The sequence below is a fragment of the Phaseolus vulgaris genome, chromosome 9, assembly GCF_000499845.2.
Source record: "Phaseolus vulgaris cultivar G19833 chromosome 9, P. vulgaris v2.0, whole genome shotgun sequence".
Taxonomy (NCBI): domain Eukaryota; kingdom Viridiplantae; phylum Streptophyta; class Magnoliopsida; order Fabales; family Fabaceae; genus Phaseolus; species Phaseolus vulgaris.
The window spans coordinates 20,334,290-20,355,346 of NC_023751.2; the positions used below are offsets into that span (position 1 = coordinate 20,334,290).

The 21,057-nt window shown below is 32.9% G+C and overlaps 2 protein-coding genes across 2 annotated transcripts; one reads left to right on the forward strand and one right to left on the reverse strand.

The window, feature by feature from the left end:
* Positions 1-9,270: 9,270 nt before the first annotated feature.
* On the forward strand, positions 9,271-11,347 carry LOC137820832 (pentatricopeptide repeat-containing protein At3g21470). Its single transcript, XM_068625101.1, has one exon. The coding sequence runs from the start codon at positions 9,486-9,488 to the stop codon at positions 11,064-11,066; it is 1,581 nt and encodes a 526-aa protein (XP_068481202.1). The 5' UTR covers positions 9,271-9,485; the 3' UTR covers positions 11,067-11,347.
* A 162-nt stretch (positions 11,348-11,509) lies between these two features.
* On the reverse strand, positions 11,510-13,859 carry LOC137820833 (psbP domain-containing protein 4, chloroplastic). Its single transcript, XM_068625102.1, has 5 exons — positions 13,304-13,859; positions 12,631-12,734; positions 12,232-12,343; positions 11,854-12,081; positions 11,510-11,735 (listed from the first exon to the last, which is right to left on the reverse strand). Exons 1-5 carry the CDS (start codon positions 13,599-13,601, stop codon positions 11,671-11,673), a joined length of 807 nt encoding a protein of 268 aa, XP_068481203.1. The 5' UTR covers positions 13,602-13,859; the 3' UTR covers positions 11,510-11,670.
* Positions 13,860-21,057: the final 7,198 nt, after the last annotated feature.

Sequence of the window (21,057 nt, forward strand, 5' to 3'; positions counted from 1 at the left end):
GTATAATTTGTTGACCTTGTATCTCCACCTCCATGCTATTAAATGTGGAAGATTGCTCGCATGAAATCAAACAGGAAAATAACTTTACAGTTTACCCAAATCATTGCACAAACAATTGTAAGTTCAAAAGCACATAATATCATTATCATTTCCCCTTGTTCATATGTTAGTAAGTGAATTAGTATTGTTTATGCTTAATTATTGTTTATATGTTGCATGATTCCTTAGTTGATCAATAAACACATGGTTCATTTGTTCCCTATGGTCGAGATGGTATTTTTGAAGACGACGCTAGAGCACCCTGGACATGTGTGTGGTATTGGTGGTTCATGAGGACTCCAATACTACTTCAGTCCACTACCATGCAGAATTGTCGACTCTTTGATAAGTGTCTAATTGCAGTAATATTTCATATTAAAATATAGGCACTTATGAGGATTTATTGCTAATTTACATATAAAATAATCCCTAATTTATGAATTTATACCTTTTTACATTTTTTATGATCTTTATTTGAATAAGAGTATTTTATTCCCAAATTTGGTGTTAATTGCAGATTTTTAAGGAAGATTGGAGATTTGGATTAAAGATGAATGATTTGAGCTAAAAAGATAAAGATAGAAGGTCCCATAATGGAAAAAGATGCAAAGGAAGATTGGGCATTTTTTATGTTTTATCATTTAGCCCATTAGCGCGACACAATAAACAACCTTACCCTAGAAAACTAGGATAAATAGAGAGCTAGAGGCTCAACCTTAGGGTGCCAGATTGAGAGGAAAACACCATAGAGTGAATTGTAACCCAATTGGGAGAATGGAAGGTGATAGAAGTATGCGTGGCTAATTCTACCCTTTGGGATTGGGAGTAATTACTCAAACTCTTATGTATTAAGGTGATATTTTATATATTAATATTCAGTTCTTGATTGATTATTGGTATTGTTGTTTTACTTTTAATTTTCCGTGACAAATTGAGAATCTTAAATCTGACCGGGAGGTATTTTTAGGGTTCGGACCTAAACAACAATACTTAACATATTTGAGTGCTAGGAATAGACTTGAAATGTTAATTGCTATTAAACGTCTGAGCTTCGTTCTAAGTTGTTCTTATAATTATGCGAGGGATCGATAGTTAGGGGACATTCTTAAGGATTTTATATGCGAGGAATCGATATAAATGATTTTTATACGGGCATCAATTTCAATCAAAGAACTTAATATTGACATGCTAATCAAAATACTTGAGAGTGAGAGAGATGAAACTAATCCTTATTTTTCCAATTGAAACAACTAATTCTTTGTTTGTTTTCTTATTGATCAGTGCCAACACAATTAATTCAAAAATCTTTTAATTGTTCTGTTTTTATATTTAGCGATTATTGTACTCGATAATTCACTGTTCCTTGTGGGATTGATATCCGTCCTTAGGGACAATTATTACTTTTGACAAACGCGGTGCATTTGCCGTAAAAAGTCATCACTCTTGCAGTCTGAAAGCCTTGCAGAGGATGAAGATGCAGTTTAAAGATAAACTGAATACAATTCAATAATTCTTACACACAAGAGTTTGATGAGAAGTTAGAGTCACTTTGTTCTCAATAATAGACTCAAGAAACATCTACATTTTCTGAGGTTGTTCGAGTGAGCACGAAAGGGAGTTGTGTTGTTGCTATTGTAACACCAAATCAGCGAGTTATATGTTGAAGATAATCCCCTGATTTTAGTCACTCTGGGACAAAAAATAGAGGAAAAGTTAATCATCCATTATGTCTCTCTACAATTTGACTATATGTGGGTGATGGTTGATGAAGCTAATAACACTAATTATATATATATATATGATTAGGGAAGTACAAAAGAATGGAATATGGTAAGTTCAATCTTAATACCTTTTATCATTGTCATCTGAGTTCTATTAATACTCACTTTTAAACTAGTTTTATAACTCAAAATCCTAGATAAATCCTACTAAAATGTCATTCTTTTAAATTTGTAATGCAAGTTAAAAATAGATTATGACTATTGATGAGTCTTGTATAAGTATTTGAGGATACGAAACTTGTTTTAAGGTGATACATTGACTTGGTATGCTTGTTGAAAGGAAAACCTAAACACTCGTCATGTGGGCACAATCCAACTTGGTGAAGACTAATTTATAGCAAGTGCATCATGTTGTCATAATTAATAATTTGTGCCTAAGGACGGATATCGAACCTATAAGGAACAATCAAATAATGAAGTAAAAGATTCACTAAATAGAAAACAAAATAATAAAGTTTGTTGAGAGTTTGTTATGATTGCAATGATTAAACAAAAAACAAGTCAAAGAGTTTGTTGCTTCAATTGGAAAATTTGGGATTGGGGTTAAATCTTTCCCACTCTTTTGTATTTTGATTAGCATGGTAATATTCTATCCTTTGATTGATGATGATACCCGTATAAAAATCATTTATACTGATTCCTCACATATAAAATTATTAATAGAGTCTCCTAAATAATGATTCCTCGCATATTTATAAAAACTTCTTATCATTATGATTAGACGTTGATATCAATTAACATTTCAAATCTATTCCTAACATTCAAATATGTTAAGCATTATCATTTGAGTTAGAAACTTAGAAGTACTTTTCAGTCAAATCTAAGGATTTAGATCATAGGAACAAAAATTACAAATAAAATTACAATATCAATCATCAATCAAGAACAAAATATTATATTTAAATATCACCTCAATACATAAAGTTTGAACATATTACTCCCAATCTCAAAGGGTATAGTTAGCCACTCATGTTGGCTATTACAAGCATAGAGAGCAAAAAACAAAGATCCAGGATGTTTCTCCTTAACGGCTGCCTCCTATAGGGTTTCTAACACCTTTTATTCTCCCAATTGGATTCCAATCCACTCGATGATGATCAAGATTATGCCTCAAGCCTCATATTATTGAGATTGGGCTAAGTGACTTCTCGCCTGGGTGTTATTGGGCTCCCTTGGGTGTTATTGGGCTCGCATGGGCAAGTTGCACGAAAAAATGTCCAATGTCATTGGAGTGATCTCGCTTGGGCAAGATAGGGCTCACTTGGGCGAGATCCTCTGGAGGCTTCTAGCTTGGGCGAGCTTGAGTGAGTGTTGGTGCGTTCCAACTTTCTCTTTTAGCTTTGTATATTTTCCTTTTGCCCTTTCATCTTCATTATTCCCTAGAATCCTGAAATTAACACAAATTTGGGAATAAATCGTTCTAATTCCAATTATAATTACAAAATATGTAAAAAGGTTTAAATTCATAAATTAAAGATTATATTATAGTTATTTTATCAATTAATATCCATAAGTGTATGTATTTTAATATGAAATATTACTAAAATCTATCACTTATCACTTAGCTTGACCTATTCCAAAGTTGATAGCCTAACCTTTGCCCAACTCGACCAGCTTGGCATGGTCCCCACTCGACCTAACATGACCTAGGTCATACACAACCCTATCCATATTAACATGGTTGTCACCTAGGCTCTTCGACTCAATTTGACATGGACTCGACCTAACTTGGATCCAACCTAACTTAGTTCGGCATGAGCCAGGATCATCTCAACCTAACTTGACTTGGTCAAAACTAGATTTGGTTCAACCTAACTTATCCTACACAGGTCTGACTCGATTCTACACAATTTTATCAAACATGACTTAAATTGAAGTTAGTCTACCACGACTTAACCTAGATTAGGGTCATCTCAATCATCGTGACATGATCTCAATTTGACTTAACTTGACTTAAGTTCAACCCGATCTTGTTAATATTGACGTGGATTTGAATTGAGTAAATATTCTGTATGTGTATAATTTTTTTTAAAGTAAATGTTTTTTCATTTTCATTTTTAAATAAGATATTTTACTTTAAAAATTTTCATATGTGGATCCTTGTCCATGAGTTCGCCCTCTCCTCACCATGGGCTTCTTATATACATTTTGATCTCATGAGTTTTTTTTTAGGTGAACATTTTGATCCTATAAGATTTGTTTGGCTATGGCTCGTGTAAGTCAGCCTTATAAACTCTTGAAGTTCTGCATCATTCTTGATCAAAAGTGGCAAGATGGAGAAGAAGAGAAGCGGTGCACAGAGACCAATTAGAATAGTGGAAACCCAAAATCTGATTTCATTAACCCTCCGCATTTGCTGATGCCATATTTTTTTATATTACAAAAGGGAAGGAAAAAAAACTCTAATGGACTTTGGTAAACAAAAAACAACAAAGCCCAAACTAAGAAAGAAAACCAAAATCAAAATGACCAAAAACACTAAAATCCCCCCTCAAGCTGGTGGATGAATGTTGCAGACACCAAGCTTGGAGAGTAGCTTATGAAACCTTTCTTTGTCAAGTGCTTTTGTGAGAAGGTTTGCAGGTTGATTTTCAGAACTGATTGGAAGTAACTGGAAGAGACCTTGTTGTAGCTTCTCCCTCACCACATGACAATCAATGTCTATGTGTTTAGTTCTTTCATGAAAGCTATTGTTATGTGCAATGTGACGTGCAGATTGGCTATCACAGAAAAGGCTAGCATTGTTGCTAGTTATCACATGAAGATCTTCAAGAAGATAGCTGAGCCATTGTACTTCACAACAGGTAGTTGCAAGAGCTCTATATTCAGCTTCAGAAGAAGATCTTGACACCGTACTTTGCTTCTTGGTTCTCCATGACAGCAATGATTCTCCAAGGTAAATAAGGAATCCAGTGGTGGATCGACGTGTTGTAATGCATGAGGCCCAGTCAGAATCAGAAAAAGCTTTAATCTGAATATTATTATTTTTGGGATAGTAAATACCTTGCGCTGGTGATGCCTTTATATATCTGAGTATCCTCTGAACAGCTTGGTGATGCAATTTTGAAGGTGCTTGAACAAACTGACTTAGGAATTGTACAGAAAAACTGATATCTGGTCTTGTATGAACTAAATATAGTAGCCTTCCAATGATCCTTCGGTATGTACCAATGGCATGCACGGTTGAATTTTGATCAAAAAGCTTTTCATTCTTCTTAGTCATGGGTGTGACTGATGGCTTTGCATTCAACATACCTGCATCAGCTAAAATTTCGAGTGCATATTTCCTCTGACAGATATGGATGCCATTCTTGGTTCTAGCAATTTCTAGTCCTAAGAAAAACTTTGAATGACCAAGATCTTTTATTTTAAAAGCCGTATTTAGGGAATTTTTAACATCCTCTATATCTTTCATGTTGTTACCAGCAACTAATATATCATCAACATATATGAGAAGAGCGATAAAGGATGTTCCAGCAACTTTAATAAAAAGAGAATTATCTGCCTTTGAACGAGCAAAATTAATACTAAGAAGAAAAGTAGTGAGTTTGTCATACCATTGCTTACTTGCTTGCTTTAACCCATATAAGGATTTGGTTAGGCGACAAATTGGTTGGGTTCTTTTGCTGGTTACACCAGGGGGCAACTCCATATAGACCTCCTCTTGCAAATCACCATGCAAGAATGCATTATTCACATCCAACTGTTCAAGGTGCCAATCCATGGCAGCAGCTACAGCAATGATAGTTCGAACAGTAGTGAGCTTGGCCACAGGTGAATAAGTTTCCATGTAATCTATGCCTTCACGTTGTGTATACCCTTTGGCGACAAGTCTTGCCTTGTACCTCTCAATTTCTCCATCAACTTTGCGTTTAATCTTATAAACCCACTTACAGCCGATGGGTACTTTGTTTGGAGGAAGATCCATTATTTCCCAAGTTTTGTTGACTTCAAGAGCTTCTATTTCTGCCTTCATGGCTTCTACCCATTCAGGAAACTGTTTTGCTTCTTCATAACTTTGTGGCTCGGTTTGTGAGGATATGGACAAAGAGTAGTTTAGTTGGTTTTCTGAAAGATTTTTGTAGGATAAAACAGAGCTAAGTGGATAACGCACCTTTATGTTTTCTTCTACTTTCTTGCTACATGGTGCCATCATGATCTGGTGATGATAATCCTCCAAGAATGCTGGTGTTTTCCTGATCCTAGTTGAACGTCTCAATTCTTCATGTTGAGTACATCTTTCAGCTTCATTTTGCAGAGGAAGATCATCATATATTTGTCCTGTGAAGTCACTGTTTTCTTGGACAGTTTCCTGCTCATCTCTATCACTTATGTTATAAAAGAAAGTTTCATAGAAAACTACATTTCTTGATACAAAAATCTCTCTAGAGTTAACATCTAAAACAACATACCCCTTAGTACCTTGTTTGAAGCCAAGGAAAATGCACTTTCGTGCTCTAGGATCAAGCTTGTGTCTGTTTTGTTCAAGAGTAGAAGCAAAACATAAACACCCAAAAATTCTCATATCAGAGATGTCAGGCATACATTCATACATTAGCTCATAAGGACATTTGTTTTGTATAACAGGAGATGACAAACAATTTATCAAATGCACAGAATGTAAAACAGCATATGACCAAAAAACCTTAGGCAAGTTAGATTGAAACATAAGACAACGTGTGATATTTAGAATATGTTGATGCTTCCTTTCAACAGTGGAGTTTTGCTGTGGTGTTTCATTGCAAGATGTTTGATTTAAAATACCATGTAAATCATAAAAATCCTTCCAGCAAAACTCCTTCCCATTATCAGTTCTAATAACCTTTATGCCTTTATTGAATTGATTCCTAACATACATGATAAAATTCTGCAAGAATTCCCTAGCATCACTTTTGGTTTTCATTAAGTGAACCCATGTATATCTACTATAATCATCTACTATCGTTAAAAAATATTTGTGTCCGTGAACAGAAGTAACACCAAAAGGGCCCCAAATATCCATATGAACAAGATCAAAAGCATACTAAAAGTTTTACTAAGGGGAAAAGGCAGTTTATGTTGTTTAGCTAAATGACAAGGAACACAGACATTCATATTATCAAAATGCACATCAGAATATTTCTTAGCCAATTTATCCAGCACTCTGTTTGAGGGATGACCCATTCTACAATGCCAAATGTCAAGTTTATTATCAGATTTGAAAACATTATTATTGTACATACTACAAATCAACCCGTCTCCTTTTTCTGTGTGCAAATGGTAGAGTCCATTGTGTATTTCAGCTTGACCAATCATCTTCAAAGAATGCTTCTCCTGTATCTGACAAATATTATGATAAAAAACAAGTTGGCATCTCAAGGATGTTGTTAGCCGCTGAACAGAAATTATATTCAATGTAAATTCTGGAATGTACAAGACATTATGTAGAGTTATGTTCTTTGACAAAGTCACGGTACCAGCATACATAGCAGTAACAGTATGATTATTGGGTAACTTAACTCTCACATATTTTATTTTGTAATAGCTTATAAAGAAAGAATTGGAGCATGACACATGATCAGTGGCTCCTGTATCAAGAAACCAATTACTTATACCTTCCTTACCTGAGTTGTTGCTCGTTTTTGAATATTCTCCTATGGTGTTGTTAATCGCTTTCTCTTTATTCCTGGAATTTTGAATCATATCCACAAGTTGTTGCAACTGTTCTGTTCCAAAGCTTTTGACAATCTGTTCGTTAAGAGTTTCTTCATGGGTAGATTTTCCTTTTTCAGCTTCATTTTCTTCATCCTTCTCAAAAGCGTTCGCAACACTTCTTTGTTTTATCCATGGTGGGAAACCATGTTTGGAATAACACTCATCTACGGTGTGGTTCATCTTGTTGCAGAAGGAACATTGTTTTCCATAGTTTTTTCCTCTTCCTCTTCCATAGTTGCGCCACCCATGATTACTGTTGTTGGTTTTGTTGTTTGTTCTTTGTTGATTAGCGCTATTAATCAAGACCTTCGTGTCTATTCCCATGCTCTCATTCAAATGCCATTCTTGTTGTAAAACTAAAGAAAAGACACGATTAATACCTGGTAGAGGTTCTGTTAGCAAGATTTGGGTTTTAACAGTGTTGTATGTTTCTCCCAATCCTTTCAAGAAGCACATCACCCGCTCAGAATCCTTATAATTTGCTATAGTTTTCATCATCCCGCAACCACACTTCGTCTTGCACACACAGGCTGGCAAAGGGCGTAAAGAATCCAACTCCTCCCACAGAGTTTTGGAGTCAGTGTAATAATCTGTGATACTCCTTTCACCTTGCTTGATGGAATTAATATCTTGTAATAGGTCCGAAACACGAAAATGGTTACTTTTTGCAAATCTTTCTCTAAGGTCTTCCCACAGTTCTTTTGCACTATCAATATACAAAGTGCTTTGAGCTATCTGCGTTGTTAGACTTCGCGTGATCCATGAGATCACCATAACGTTGCACCTCTCCCACGCTTCATATTGACTGTCACTACTTGAAGGTTCTGGTATCTCCCCATTGACAAAATTGAACTTGTTCTTTGAAAGTAGGGCACGCTTCATTGCTCTACTCCAAGAACGGTAGTTGGATCCATCAAGATGCGGTGTGACTAAAACCATCGCTGGACTTTCTCCTGGATGAAGGTAGAATCCATTGTTTGGATCATTCTTGGCTTCTTGTGTCGCAGCCATGAGGAAGACGAAGCCAAGAAAGGGGAAAAGAAAACGAGGAGAGATTCGTAGGAGGAGAAAGAAAAATTGAGGCAGCAGAGCAGAACGGGTTATACCCGCTCTGATACCATCTTGAAGTTCTGCATCATTCTTGATCAAAAGTGGCAAGATGGAGAAGAAGAGAAGCAGTGCACAGAGACCAATTAGAATAGTGGAAAACCAAAATTTGATTTCATTAACCCTCCGCATCTACTGATGCATCTGCTGATGCCATATTTTTTTATATTACAAAAGGGAAGGAAAAAAAAAACTCTAATGGGCTTTGGTAAACAAAAAACAACAAAGCCCAAACTAAGAAAGAAAACCAAAACCAAAATGACCAAAAACACTAAAATAAACCGAACCGAATTACCAGGCCTAAAAATGAGATTAGTTTCATTTTCTCATCTATCACTTTATGCATCTTTGTTATATTGTAAATAAAATTTTCAAAATTGTTTGTGCCTTTATATATCGTGTAACAAAAAAAATTAGAGAAACACTTTCGATTAAAATAGCACTGCAAAAGAAGAAATAAAAAATATTGCAAAAATAATAAAACAAAAAAAAACTTTTAAGTTGAAATTTTAGCATAGTTACATCCTGTGCAGCCAAAAAGGGAAAATTTTTTTGAAGTACTTGTCATTATCGAATCCTTCTTAATAACCACCATTTATTACACTATGAGTGAAAAAAAAGGAGCTGTCATTGCCAAAAACATGGGAGAAAAAACCAAAGCACCACCTTTGCTTGAGTTTCTGTCTTCCACTGCTACAAATCGTAGTTACTCTGATTTTTGTTTTTTACTATAAATGATAGTTTACTCAATTTTAAAATTATCATAGAAGCTGCAATTTAGTCCTTCGTTTCATAAGATGTTGAATCAACATTTATTCATTTTTTTGTCAAAATTTCTACCTAAACATACCAACGTGCCAAATTATGATGAGTTTTAACCTTGCCACATGGAGAAACAACCCATCTTATTGGTCGTGTTCAATAAGGAACTACATTCGGCAAGGATCATTGAGATGTGCCCTTCTTGCGTATAAACAAACCCGGCACGAAGGATTATACGACTCCAGTGTGGTCGCTCTGTTACTCAAGGCATGCGCTTTTCTTCCATTTCTTCACTACGTGAAGACCTTGCATGCAGAGTCCATCAAGGCCGGTTCAGGGAGCGACGTGATCATTGGAACCGCATTGCTTACAACTTATGCCAAATGTGATGCTACCAGGGATGCACGGAAACTGTTCGATACAATGCCTGACAGAAATGTTGTGACTTGGAATGCCATGATCAGTGGGTACTTGAGAAATGGAGACACGGAATCTGCTTCTCTTGTGTTTGAGGAGATGCAGGGGAAAACTCATGTGACTTGGAGTCAGATGATATCTGGGTTTGCTAGGAATGGGGATATTGTGACTGCTAGGAGGTTGTTTGATGAGATTCCCCATGAGTTGAAGGATGTGTTAATATGGACTGTGATGGTTGATGGGTATGCTAGAATAGGAGAGATGGAAGCTGCCAGGGAGGTCTTTGAGTTGATGCCCGAAAGGAATTGCTTTGTGTGGTCATCTATGCTTTATGGGTACTTCAAGAAGGGCAATATCGCTGAGGCTGAGGCTGTTTTCAACCGGGTTCTGGTTCGCAGTTTGGAGATTTGGAATTCCATGATTGCTGGCTATGTCCAGAATGGATTTGGTGAGAAAGCACTACAAGCTTTTGAGGGAATGGGAGCTGAAGGGTTTGAGCCGGATGAGTTCACTGTTGTTGGTGTTTTATCTGCCTGTGGGCAGCTGGGGCGCCTGGATGTTGGTAAGCAAATCCATCACATGATAGAACATAAAGGGATAGCTGTGAACCAGTTTGTGTTGAGTGTATTGGTTGACATGTATGCGAAATGTGGTGACTTGGTCAATGCAAGGTTGGTGTTTGAAGGATTCACTGAGAGGAATATCTTCTGCTGGAATGCTATGATTTCAGGTTTTGCTATCCATGGAAAATGCAGAGAGGTTCTTGAGTTTTTTGACAGGATGGAGCACTCAAATATAAGGCCTGATGGTATCACCTTTCTTACTGTGCTTTCAGCTTGTGCTCATGGGGGTTTGGTCCGTGAGGCTTTGGAAGTAATATCTAAAATGGAGGGATATAGAATTGAAATAGGAATCAAGCATTATGGATGCATGGTTGACCTCTTGGGAAGAGCAGGGAGATTAAAAGATGCTTATGACTTGATAATAAGAATGCCAGTGAAAGCTAACGACACAGTTTTGGGGGCAATGCTTGGTGCATGCCGTATTCATTCAGATATAAACATGGCAGAACAAGTAATGAAGTTGATCCATGAAGACTCTGTTGCAGGTGCAAATTCTCACAGTGTGCTTTTGTCCAATATTTATGCAACTTCAGAAAAATGGGAGAAAGCTGAAAGGATGAGGAGAATCCTGGTAGATGGAGGATCTCAAAAGACAACTGGGTGTAGTTCAATGATCTTTAGTGACTCTTGTGGATTGAAGTGAGGAAGCCCCACATTGAAATGAATGGCCTAAGTGCAATCTAAAAAGGAGAAATACCAAAATAAGCACTGGCCTGTACATGAAATAACCTGCTGGCAATAATAATGCAAAGGGCTTTTGTACTTTGAGCCCCACGCCAAGATCAATCCGTGGTTTCTGCCTCCATTATGACGTAATATTCCAACAGATTTGCACTATTGAAGCTATTTGATTTGTGATTATGATCAAGGAGTTGTCTGAGAAAGTGTGAAGGAACTGCATTTTACTGGTAGATCATTGATTCATTCTGTTGGTGGTCCTTCATTGATAGATCATTCATAACTGTCATGATAAGCCTCTACTGAGACCTTCTGTGCCAATGCCCTGACTTAGGACTAGAACAAATACCCCACCCCTTAAACTTTAAATTCTCCAAAATTAGGTAACCAAGCTTCTTAATCATAGCATTTACCGAATGTAACAATGTTTGGTATATTATTGATGGTTCAAAGATTCAACATAAAAATTCCAAATTAGTCACAGTATTGAGAAACAACCAATTCTTGTACTATACTACAAATACAGAAAGCTGCATTTCAACGATCTCTCGGTTCACAAAAGATTCAAATTATACAACCCGAAAAGACTCAGCTATCTTCTTTAAGTCATCGTAGTGTCTCTTCCACTGAAGACCTGCAAATTGCAATTGAGTTGAGATTATTTTCTTTTCTATTAGTTTTTTTAGTTTCTTTATATACTTTCTAGTTGTTCAGACTTGTGAGACGACTTAGAAGAGGATAAATAGTCATACCACTGCCTGTTACAGCAAACAAATATAAGCGATTGCCAGCTGCAGTGGCAGTAATGAAAACATGAGGAGGCTCTAGCTCAAACTGGTAATACGTTCTTCCTTCATGTTCTGCTACATTAGAGCTCAGAACCTTCCCTTCTACATTTTCGCCAATCACTTCTGGACCAAATGCATTGATCACTTTCTCTGGAGGTCCAATTTTTTCTATTGTAGCATTGTCACCAAGATCTGTATAGATTTATAGTAAAAATATTATCACATAAGTAATAAATGGTAATTCCACCCAGAGGTTTCACCGTTCTTTCTGTTTCAATTTATTCTCCCTGTCTCTAGAAAGCAAAGATGGAGAAAGAAAAATAAGCAAAACTCAGTACTCACCATCAGAGAATCGAAGAACAGGAGCAACAATGACAAACAAGCGTCCTTCCTTAGAGCTGGCAAATCTCAAATCTATCTCTGTGCCACCAAGATCTGCTATTGATACTGGTACCTGCTAAGCATATACATGCTGGCTGAAGTATACAGAAATCGTGGAGCTGAAGAAAACAAAAGATAAAATGTCCTCTAGATGAACATACGTTGTAACAGATCTTCAGACAAAAAGAGAAGTAAACTGCTCTTACAAAAAGAGAGATATAGGAGTTCTTTCATTAAGCGTTCGAAGGAATTTCCACTGGTATATTTAAAACTTTTCAATACTTGTGACTGGATGAGATAGAACAGAAATCTTATAGTGATTTTTTCCAACTCTAACTTGAAAAGATCATTGAGCATCACCTCTTCCCATTCTTGAGGCACTCTGAAGGAGTATGGGATTATAGGACTCCATCCAACACCATGTCCACCAGACTTCTCATCTGGCCTGCGATACGTCCTCCAACCTGTCTGATCAAATCCTTGCCTACGTTATCTCACTATCATTTAAAATCTATAACAGAAGAGACAATTGGAATTCTAACTTAAACATGTATCTAATCAAGTTTAGAATTAAACATCAATTGTATAACTATGGAAGATATTTTTTTCTCTTTCCTAGAAGAACCATTTGATAACTAGTAGACTGAAACTTTTTGCCTCTCCTAAAGGGTATTAAGATTAAACCAGTGTTAGACCAATTCGAACTTTTTTTTAAACTAAACAACCATAGTTTTATCATTTACAACAAATTTTGACACTACATCCACGGCATCCTTCATCATGCAACCGAGTACATTTCCTTTATCACGGCTTACATTAAACTATTTCTTATGGTTTGTATGCACGTTTATATGTCTATATTGTTACATTACAAATTCATTTACATTGCGACATTACAGATTCATTTACTTTGCGACATTACAAATTCATTTACTTTGCGACATTATAGTCTACAGATAGACTAAAGTGTAGTCATGGCAGAATGGTTTGTCTTTGCAAACAAATAATTTATTATAATCCAAAGCGAACGAACCTTGTTCATCTGGTTCGGACAGGCCAGGAATTCTCCCAGCAAGAAGGCCTTGTTTCACCACGGCCAAACTCTCACCCGGAAAACCCAACAAGGAAACCCCAGCAGCCAAAATTGTTCTTCTGTTCACCAAAGAGGAGCACTTCTCGCTTTCTCTGTCTTTTGAGGCTAAAGTAGTCAGAGTTCTTAGAATCCCAATTTGCTGTGAGGAGTGGCAAAGTGTATGTGGAGAGGTTGGGACATGCATGTGCTGCGGATTCCTCCAGCATAGCACGGTGGTTGTGGACAAGGCTGTTGCCATGTCCACGAAGGTTGGTGTGCTTAGTGGTTACTTTAGGATGAGATTGAAAAGGGAAAAGAATTTGGGCAGCTCAGAATACAAGACTGCAGATTGTCGTAGAAACTGATTTATGGAAAGATTAATGCAGAAGTTGAGGTCCAAATAAGGATCCCGAGCTTTAATAATTTTGTGGACACGGTGCTATTGTGCTCATGAAGATCGAGCCTTTCTTCTTTCCTTGCGGCTAACTAAGTATCTATTTCTGGCCTGACACGTGTTATTCATACAACTAAGATGTGCGTATATAAAAAAAATGCAGTATATTTTAGTAGTTTTCTTATTGTGTAACATACTGACTAACTAATTGTATTTTTAAGAAATATACTTCATTTATTAAATATAATAATATTATTAAATAACTTTTAATAGACAGTTACTACTTTAAGATTATATTTTTAATATTTTAATTTCAAATTCATATTTGCAGATTCATAAAGTCATCAAACATAAAGGAGCCTTTTTTAATTATATACATGGGTTGTTCGTTCTTATAAGTTTAAAGGACCGCCACACAATTTATTAGTCTAATTCCAACAATCTAGTACCATTCCACAATCCTTCAAAGTTTTTTTTTTTTTTACATTTTTTAACAACATTGTGAGTTTAATTTAATCTTTAGAAAAATCATATATTCTCAAAGAGTCCATAGATTCACTTGATTCAAATATTTAATTGTTAATTACTTTCACTTATCAATCAAATCTGAATGCAAATATTCTCTTTGATGGTAAAACATAATCAATAACTTAATCAATAGTCTCGTATCATAATTTAGGTTTAAAACTGATTAACGAGTTAAAGTTCATTGGAATATTTTAATAACTAAAATAATTTATTAATATTATTTTATTTAAAATTATGAAGTGTGGGAATACTAAAATTATGTATGAAATATTAAAAAATGTTAAATTTATATTTTTGTTAGTTACATTTTTATTCATATATAATATAGCCATACATTCAAATTTATTAATTCCTTATATATGTTAAATACAACCTATCAACCATAGGATCCATCATAAATTATATAAATAAACACATAATACTCAAATATTGAATATTTATTTGAATGTAATAAAAAAATATTTTACAAATGTACTTTCGACTAGAAGTTGAAGTCTGAATAGGATAAGAATGAGAGGAAGAAAAACAAAATTGAAAAAAAATCAATTATCCAACCGGCAGTAAGTATTGTTTAGACCTTATATAAATACATATACTATATGAATCTTAATTTATGAAATATATAATAAAATACTAAATTAGTGATTGAGCTACGAATGAATTTAAGATGAATAATTAGAAAAAATAAATAAATCTTCAAAATTATTTCATAAAATAATTTTATTTTCTGGTCTTAATAAGTAAGTAATAGTTATTTAATCCTTAAACTATACAAATCATATCATTTTTAAAAATTTCTAATGACATTTTTAGAGTCACATCCAAGTATTGCAGGTATTATAACATTTTAATAATAATTCATTATTTAATTATTTCTACAGGCTTTCTTGTAACACATATACTAAAGTTTTATAATCAAATAAATTTAGCATCTCACTCTATCTATAAATAATAAATCTAATGAAATTAAAAAATAATTATATTTTATAAAATTTATATTAATAATTAAAAAAGTAATTATTTCAATAAATAAATCAATAAATTATTAATCACAAACATAAAAAATTAGGTGTATATCGATAAAATATTGAAAATAAAACAAATAAATACACCTTTCTTCATGGCAATCTTGATGAAGAATTTACATGACTCTTCCCATTGGCCTTAATATTTATCGTCCAGTGCTAGTTTGTAAACTTTGAAAATATTTATATGGACTAAAGTAGACAAGTAAGCAATGAAACTAAAAACTTGTTAAGACGATTAAGTCTTAGAAGAACCCTTGAGAAGAACTCTCATATGTGTTTTGATGATAACAAAAAGCTAATGAAACTTTGAGAACACTCCGATGCAATAGGATGAAATAGACAAAGTATACAAAGAACTTAGTGGCCATAAACAATGTGTTAGAAGAAGTCTAAATATTAAAGAGCTTAAGACGCATTAGACGATTATGCTTAATGTGATATGTTGCATGCAAGAAAAACATGAGCCTTACATAGACCAAACGATGATCAAAAGAACATGACAGACAAAGACTATGCGCTGGATGAACTAGTGACAGAGAAGTTTTCATACTTAATTCTTTCACTATTACATATGTTCTAAATGAGTTTTGATTGTGTTAAGCTATACAAATCATATTTGGTCAAAATGCAATGTTTTAGTTATGAGCTATATTGATATATCTTTGTAAAAAATATATTGCAAAAACACATTTATACTTGATTAAGATTTAAATTTGTGTTTGGAAAGGTTTCCAAAAAATAGAGCACAAATGCATTTAGTTCCTTTATAAGGTTTTTTTGAAATATACTTTGTAGAATATATCCAAAAGAAATTATGATTGATAATTTCAATGATTAATTTGAATATATTGATTATATATTTGAATTAATATCTAAGAATTGAATGTATTGATAATTCATTTAATATTCAAAGATATTAAGAAGTTTTTATTCAATGATATATTTGTTATAAGAATTTGGATATATTAAATCATTGGGTAATCACTAAGGTTTCCTAATATGTTTTTAGGAACCATCAAGATGCAGAGGAGGACATGGACAAGTTTCCTTATTAAGCGTCCAACGCGAAATTCATGACATTGGAAGTTGTTGCATGTAAAGAGAAGGAGAATCTCGAAAGAGATCAAGTTGAGGAAAGAACAAGTGAGAACGAGCATCAAGACGCAAGACAAGAAATTTCCTTATTTTGTTCGATTGCTACAGGTCAGAACATATGAGCATACAAAGATTATTAAAAATAAATTTAATGTTCATTGTATTAGTGTTCTAAGAGAATATTTCATATATGCTATTTAGAGCACTCATAGTTTGGGGATTGAGCCTTATATTGTAAATCCTTCAATGTGTGAAGTTTACCTTGTGAGTTTTCATTGTTTTCTCTCTTGTCGATAGTGTTATTATCAATTACTGAGAGGTCTTAATCTCAAGAGAAGATTAGGATTACTGTTAATATATTTAATTTTCTATTTTAAATTATTGGGCTTTGTTTGTTTGACCCAACTTTCCTTTTCTGTTTCAGCTAAGTCTTAATCTTTTTCTTATATATACACCATGTATTTTACTCTCTAATATACAAGTGAATAAAAGTTTCTTTTATATTTATTTTTCTCTACAATTAGGGTTCATCAAAACCTCTCTTTTTTCATTACGATTACGTGCGCTACATTAAAGCATCACATCAGACAAGGAATATTCATCTTCATTTACTGTAATATGGTATCAGCTCTTCGAATGAAGAGTTTTGTTGCGCTTTTCTCTTATTTTTATTTCCCTCTTTGCTGTTCTTGGTTTTTATTTTTTATTTTTTTTCTGTTCTCTTTCAAAATCTTGATTGGTTTTAAAAATCTTTTAGGCAATGTTTAATGAAAACCCTAGTCTTCATATTCTTAATAGTAGTCACACTATTACATGCAATTTTTGTGGTAAATATGGTCATACTGAGGCTGTTTGTTTTTGCAAAGTGGGTTTTCCTTCTGGTAATGTTAAAACCTCAAAGTTTTCTTTTACTAGAAAAGTCTGCACTTTTTGTAATCGTCTTGGCCACACTGTTGACACCTGTTATAAAAAGCATGGGTTCCCTCCTGGCTACAAATTCCCCAATTGGACATCCCAAGCCAATAATATGATTACTACTGACACTTTTTATGAGCTTTTTCCTAAAGAACAAGATGTAAAGGGGATTCAACTTACATCACAACAGTGCCAATTCCTTACCAACCTTTTGCGTCAGCAAAACCTTGAGGATCCTGCCCCTCACACTCAAATTAATCAAGTCGGCACCATCTCTACGGATGAAATCCCCAATACTGAGCATTTTTCAACAGGTAAGTTTCTCTCTTCACTATCTTCTATAAAAGAATCTTGGATTATTTTCTGGTGTCACTGATCATGTTTGTCACAATTTGAACGTTTTTACTACTTATACTAAAATTAAACCTGTCTTAATTAGTCTTCCAAATGGCCAAACTGTTTATGCCACATATTCTGGTTTAGTACGTTTTTATGATCAGTTTTATTTGTCTGATGTGTTATACGTGCCTCATTTTCAATTAAACTTAATATCTGTTTCTAAACTCACACACCAACTTAAATGCACTTTAACTTTCACTTCAACCCACTGCATTATACAAGATAATCTCACTCAAGAGAGGATTGGCACAGTTAAAGCCACTACATATGGTACAGTTATACAATACTTATGTACCTGGAGAGGTGGAGAATACTTATGTACTGAGAGAGGTGTAGAATACTTGTGTACCTAGATGAGAGGTCTTAATGTCAAAAGAAGATTAGGATTACCTAGAGAGGTGCATAATACTTATTTACTTGGAGAGGTGGAGAATACTTATGTACTAAGAGAGGTGTAGAATACTTGTGTACCTAGAAAGGTGTAGAATACTTGTGTTGTTAAAGACTCTTAAGTGGGTTGCTTAAGGGGACTGGACGTAGTCCAAATTGTGGGTGAACCAATATAAAGTCTATGCATACTTCTCTCTCTATATATATTCTCTATATTTTAGATATTTTTTTGGCTTAATTTTTTGCAAATGCGAAAAAGGGTCCGTGTTGTATTCAACCCACCTTCTAAAGCCAAATGTAACTTTAAAACTAACTCACAATGTAATACAACTTGATTATGTTCAAAGTGTAGGTGATCATTCTTTATTTATTCGCACACAATCATTATTTCATAACTCTATTAATATATGTTGATACATTATGTTGACTGACAATATCTTTAGGAAATACAATGAGTTAAAACTCATCTTCATAACTTATTTAGTATCTAAGACCTTGGTACTCTTAGTTATTTCTTGAGATTTGAAATAAGTCATTCACCTTCTAGTATTGTTTTCAATCAACAAAAATATTGTTTATATCTTCTTTATGGTAGTGGTTTTTTGGCTTGCAAACCTGTCATTTCTCCTATGCAACCATCTTGTTCTCTCTATAAAAGAGAAGGTTCATTGCTTTTGGAACCAAGTCAATATAAAAGATTGATTGGACGTTTATTATACATTACTCACACTAAACCTGATATCAACTTTGCGATTCAAAATTGAGTTAGTTTGTTTCAATTCCACAATAACCTCATATGACAACAACTCTTCATGTACTACAGTATTTGAAAGGATGTCCTAAACTTGGTTTATTCTTTCCAAATAATAACCAAATTGTTATTAAAGCTTTTTCTCTTTCTGATTGAGGAATTTGCATTGATTCTAAAATATCAATGGTTATTGTGTGTATGTAGGAAACTCTTTAATTTCATGAAAGTCTAAAAAACATTCTACAATGTCAATATCTTCTTTAGAGGCATAGTACAAAACACTAGCTTCACTTGTTTGTGAACCTCAATGGTTACAATATATGTGTCATAATTTGCATAATAATATTTCTGAAACTTTAATGACAATAAAACTACTATATGCATAACAAGGAATCTCACATTTATGAGAGGACGAAACACATTATCAATTGTCATCGTTTAGACTAAACTTCAAAAATACCTCATTCATTTAATTAATGTTTCTTCTTCTAATTAATTGGTTGCTATGTTGGTCAAACCTTTGCATCATCGATTATTTTTGTAAGAACTTATCCAAGTTGAACATAAAAGATATGAACGCTTCAACTTATAGGAAGCTATTAGATGATAAAATTGATCTCATAAATTATTCAGTTTTCAAATTATATTTGCATATGTTTACTCTATAAGTTGTAATTACACTTGTTTGCTCTATTAGTTGTAACTGCATTTATTATTTTATTTTTATTGTTTGCTCTATAAATAGAATATTCAATAGTTTGAATAAATGTATAATATTTATCAATCATTTTTTAAATTCTTTTCTCCCTTACTTTTAATTTATTGTTCAAATGTATATAAAACTAATAGTATAGACGCATCAAATTACATGCAAAGTCTTAAAATTATAATATACAAATTTATTTATAATAATATAATCATGTGTAGTGTATGACAAAGTTTAATCTAATCAATCATTGTAATCTTATTTTTATTTTTTACTTTTGATTTTCAAGCTCATTTTAATTATTAAAATTATATTTATATTATTCTTGAAAATTTTAATTAAATAAAGACAATGAGAGAAGACGAGTTCAATTATTTTTTTAGGCAAATAAGTAACTAAAAAGATAAAAATGTTAATAAAAGTTTCTTTAAAAAAATAAGTTATTAAAAATATTAAGAAAATAAAATATGAATCTTATTTTAAAAACAAATATTTTTTTTAATGATTTTTATTGAGCCTTACTTAAAGAATTTCTTATCATGATCCTAGTAACAATAATAATCTTCACAGCATATAGTATACTTGTGAAAACATATAGTATATAAGTTATTGGAAACAGAAGTGTTCACTACATCTATATTCTTTAATTTGATTATAAATATATGTATCCGTATTTTTTAAATATGTTATTATAAAATTTATATTATAATATTTTAATTTATTATAAACTTATGTATATCCATATTTTTAAATATATTATTATAAATTTATACCGTAGTAGTCTAATTCATAATTTTTTATATATTCTAATTTTTTAAATATTGTTATAAACACAACAAATGTTATTACAAAAAAATATTATTTTTTGTGATAAGGCTTTACGCTTATTTAGAAAAATTATATCGATGGAAACACAACCAACATATATAGTATTTTAATACACAAAATTTACAAATGTTATTATTACAAATTATAACTTATGTTTCGGTGTGTATATATATATGTTTTAAAGAAGAAGATAATAATTAATGATGTCATGATTTTATAATAATAATTTTTTAATTATGATTTTTCTTTAATTTTTGGTATTTTTTTTATATTCAATTACATATATGTAACTTTTAATTTTTTTAAAGACTCATAAATTAATCACATATTTTTTTAATTGTTCAAATTTTGCTCGAAGGAAAATTATGTGGAGTTTGCAAATTTTGAAATTGTGATGAAATTTCTTTTCAAAAAAGATTGAATATCGCTGTTAGAAAAATATAATGATGAGAATATATTATTCAAATAAATAACATCATGTGATTCAATTTTCATGAATAATAATAAATAATTATAATAAAAAAGGATAAATATATAAAAATAATATTTGTTATGTTATATAATATTTATGTTAGTTACATTACTTATTTATTGAGTCAATGGCATTTTTGAAACAATATTTATTATCTGGATAATGTTGTTTCTCCTTTCTCTATAAATTTTTCTTATAGATAATTCACT

What these genes read in the sequence shown, in the direction of transcription:
- LOC137820832 (XM_068625101.1), top strand. Translation starts at nt 9,486, where the DNA reads ATGATGAGTTTTAACCTTGCCACATGGAGAAACAACCCATCTTATTGG.
- LOC137820833 (XM_068625102.1), bottom strand. Translation starts at nt 13,601, where the DNA reads ATGGCAACAGCCTTGTCCACAACCACCGTGCTATGCTGGAGGAATCCG. An exon ending in GTCCGAACCAGATGAACAAG is followed by an intron (nt 12,735 to 13,303) that starts GTTCGTTCGCTT and finishes TTGATCAGACAG; the next exon opens with GTTGGAGGACGTATCGCAGG. An exon ending in TGCCTCAAGAATGGGAAGAG is followed by an intron (nt 12,344 to 12,630) that starts GTGATGCTCAAT and finishes TATGCTTAGCAG; the next exon opens with GTACCAGTATCAATAGCAGA.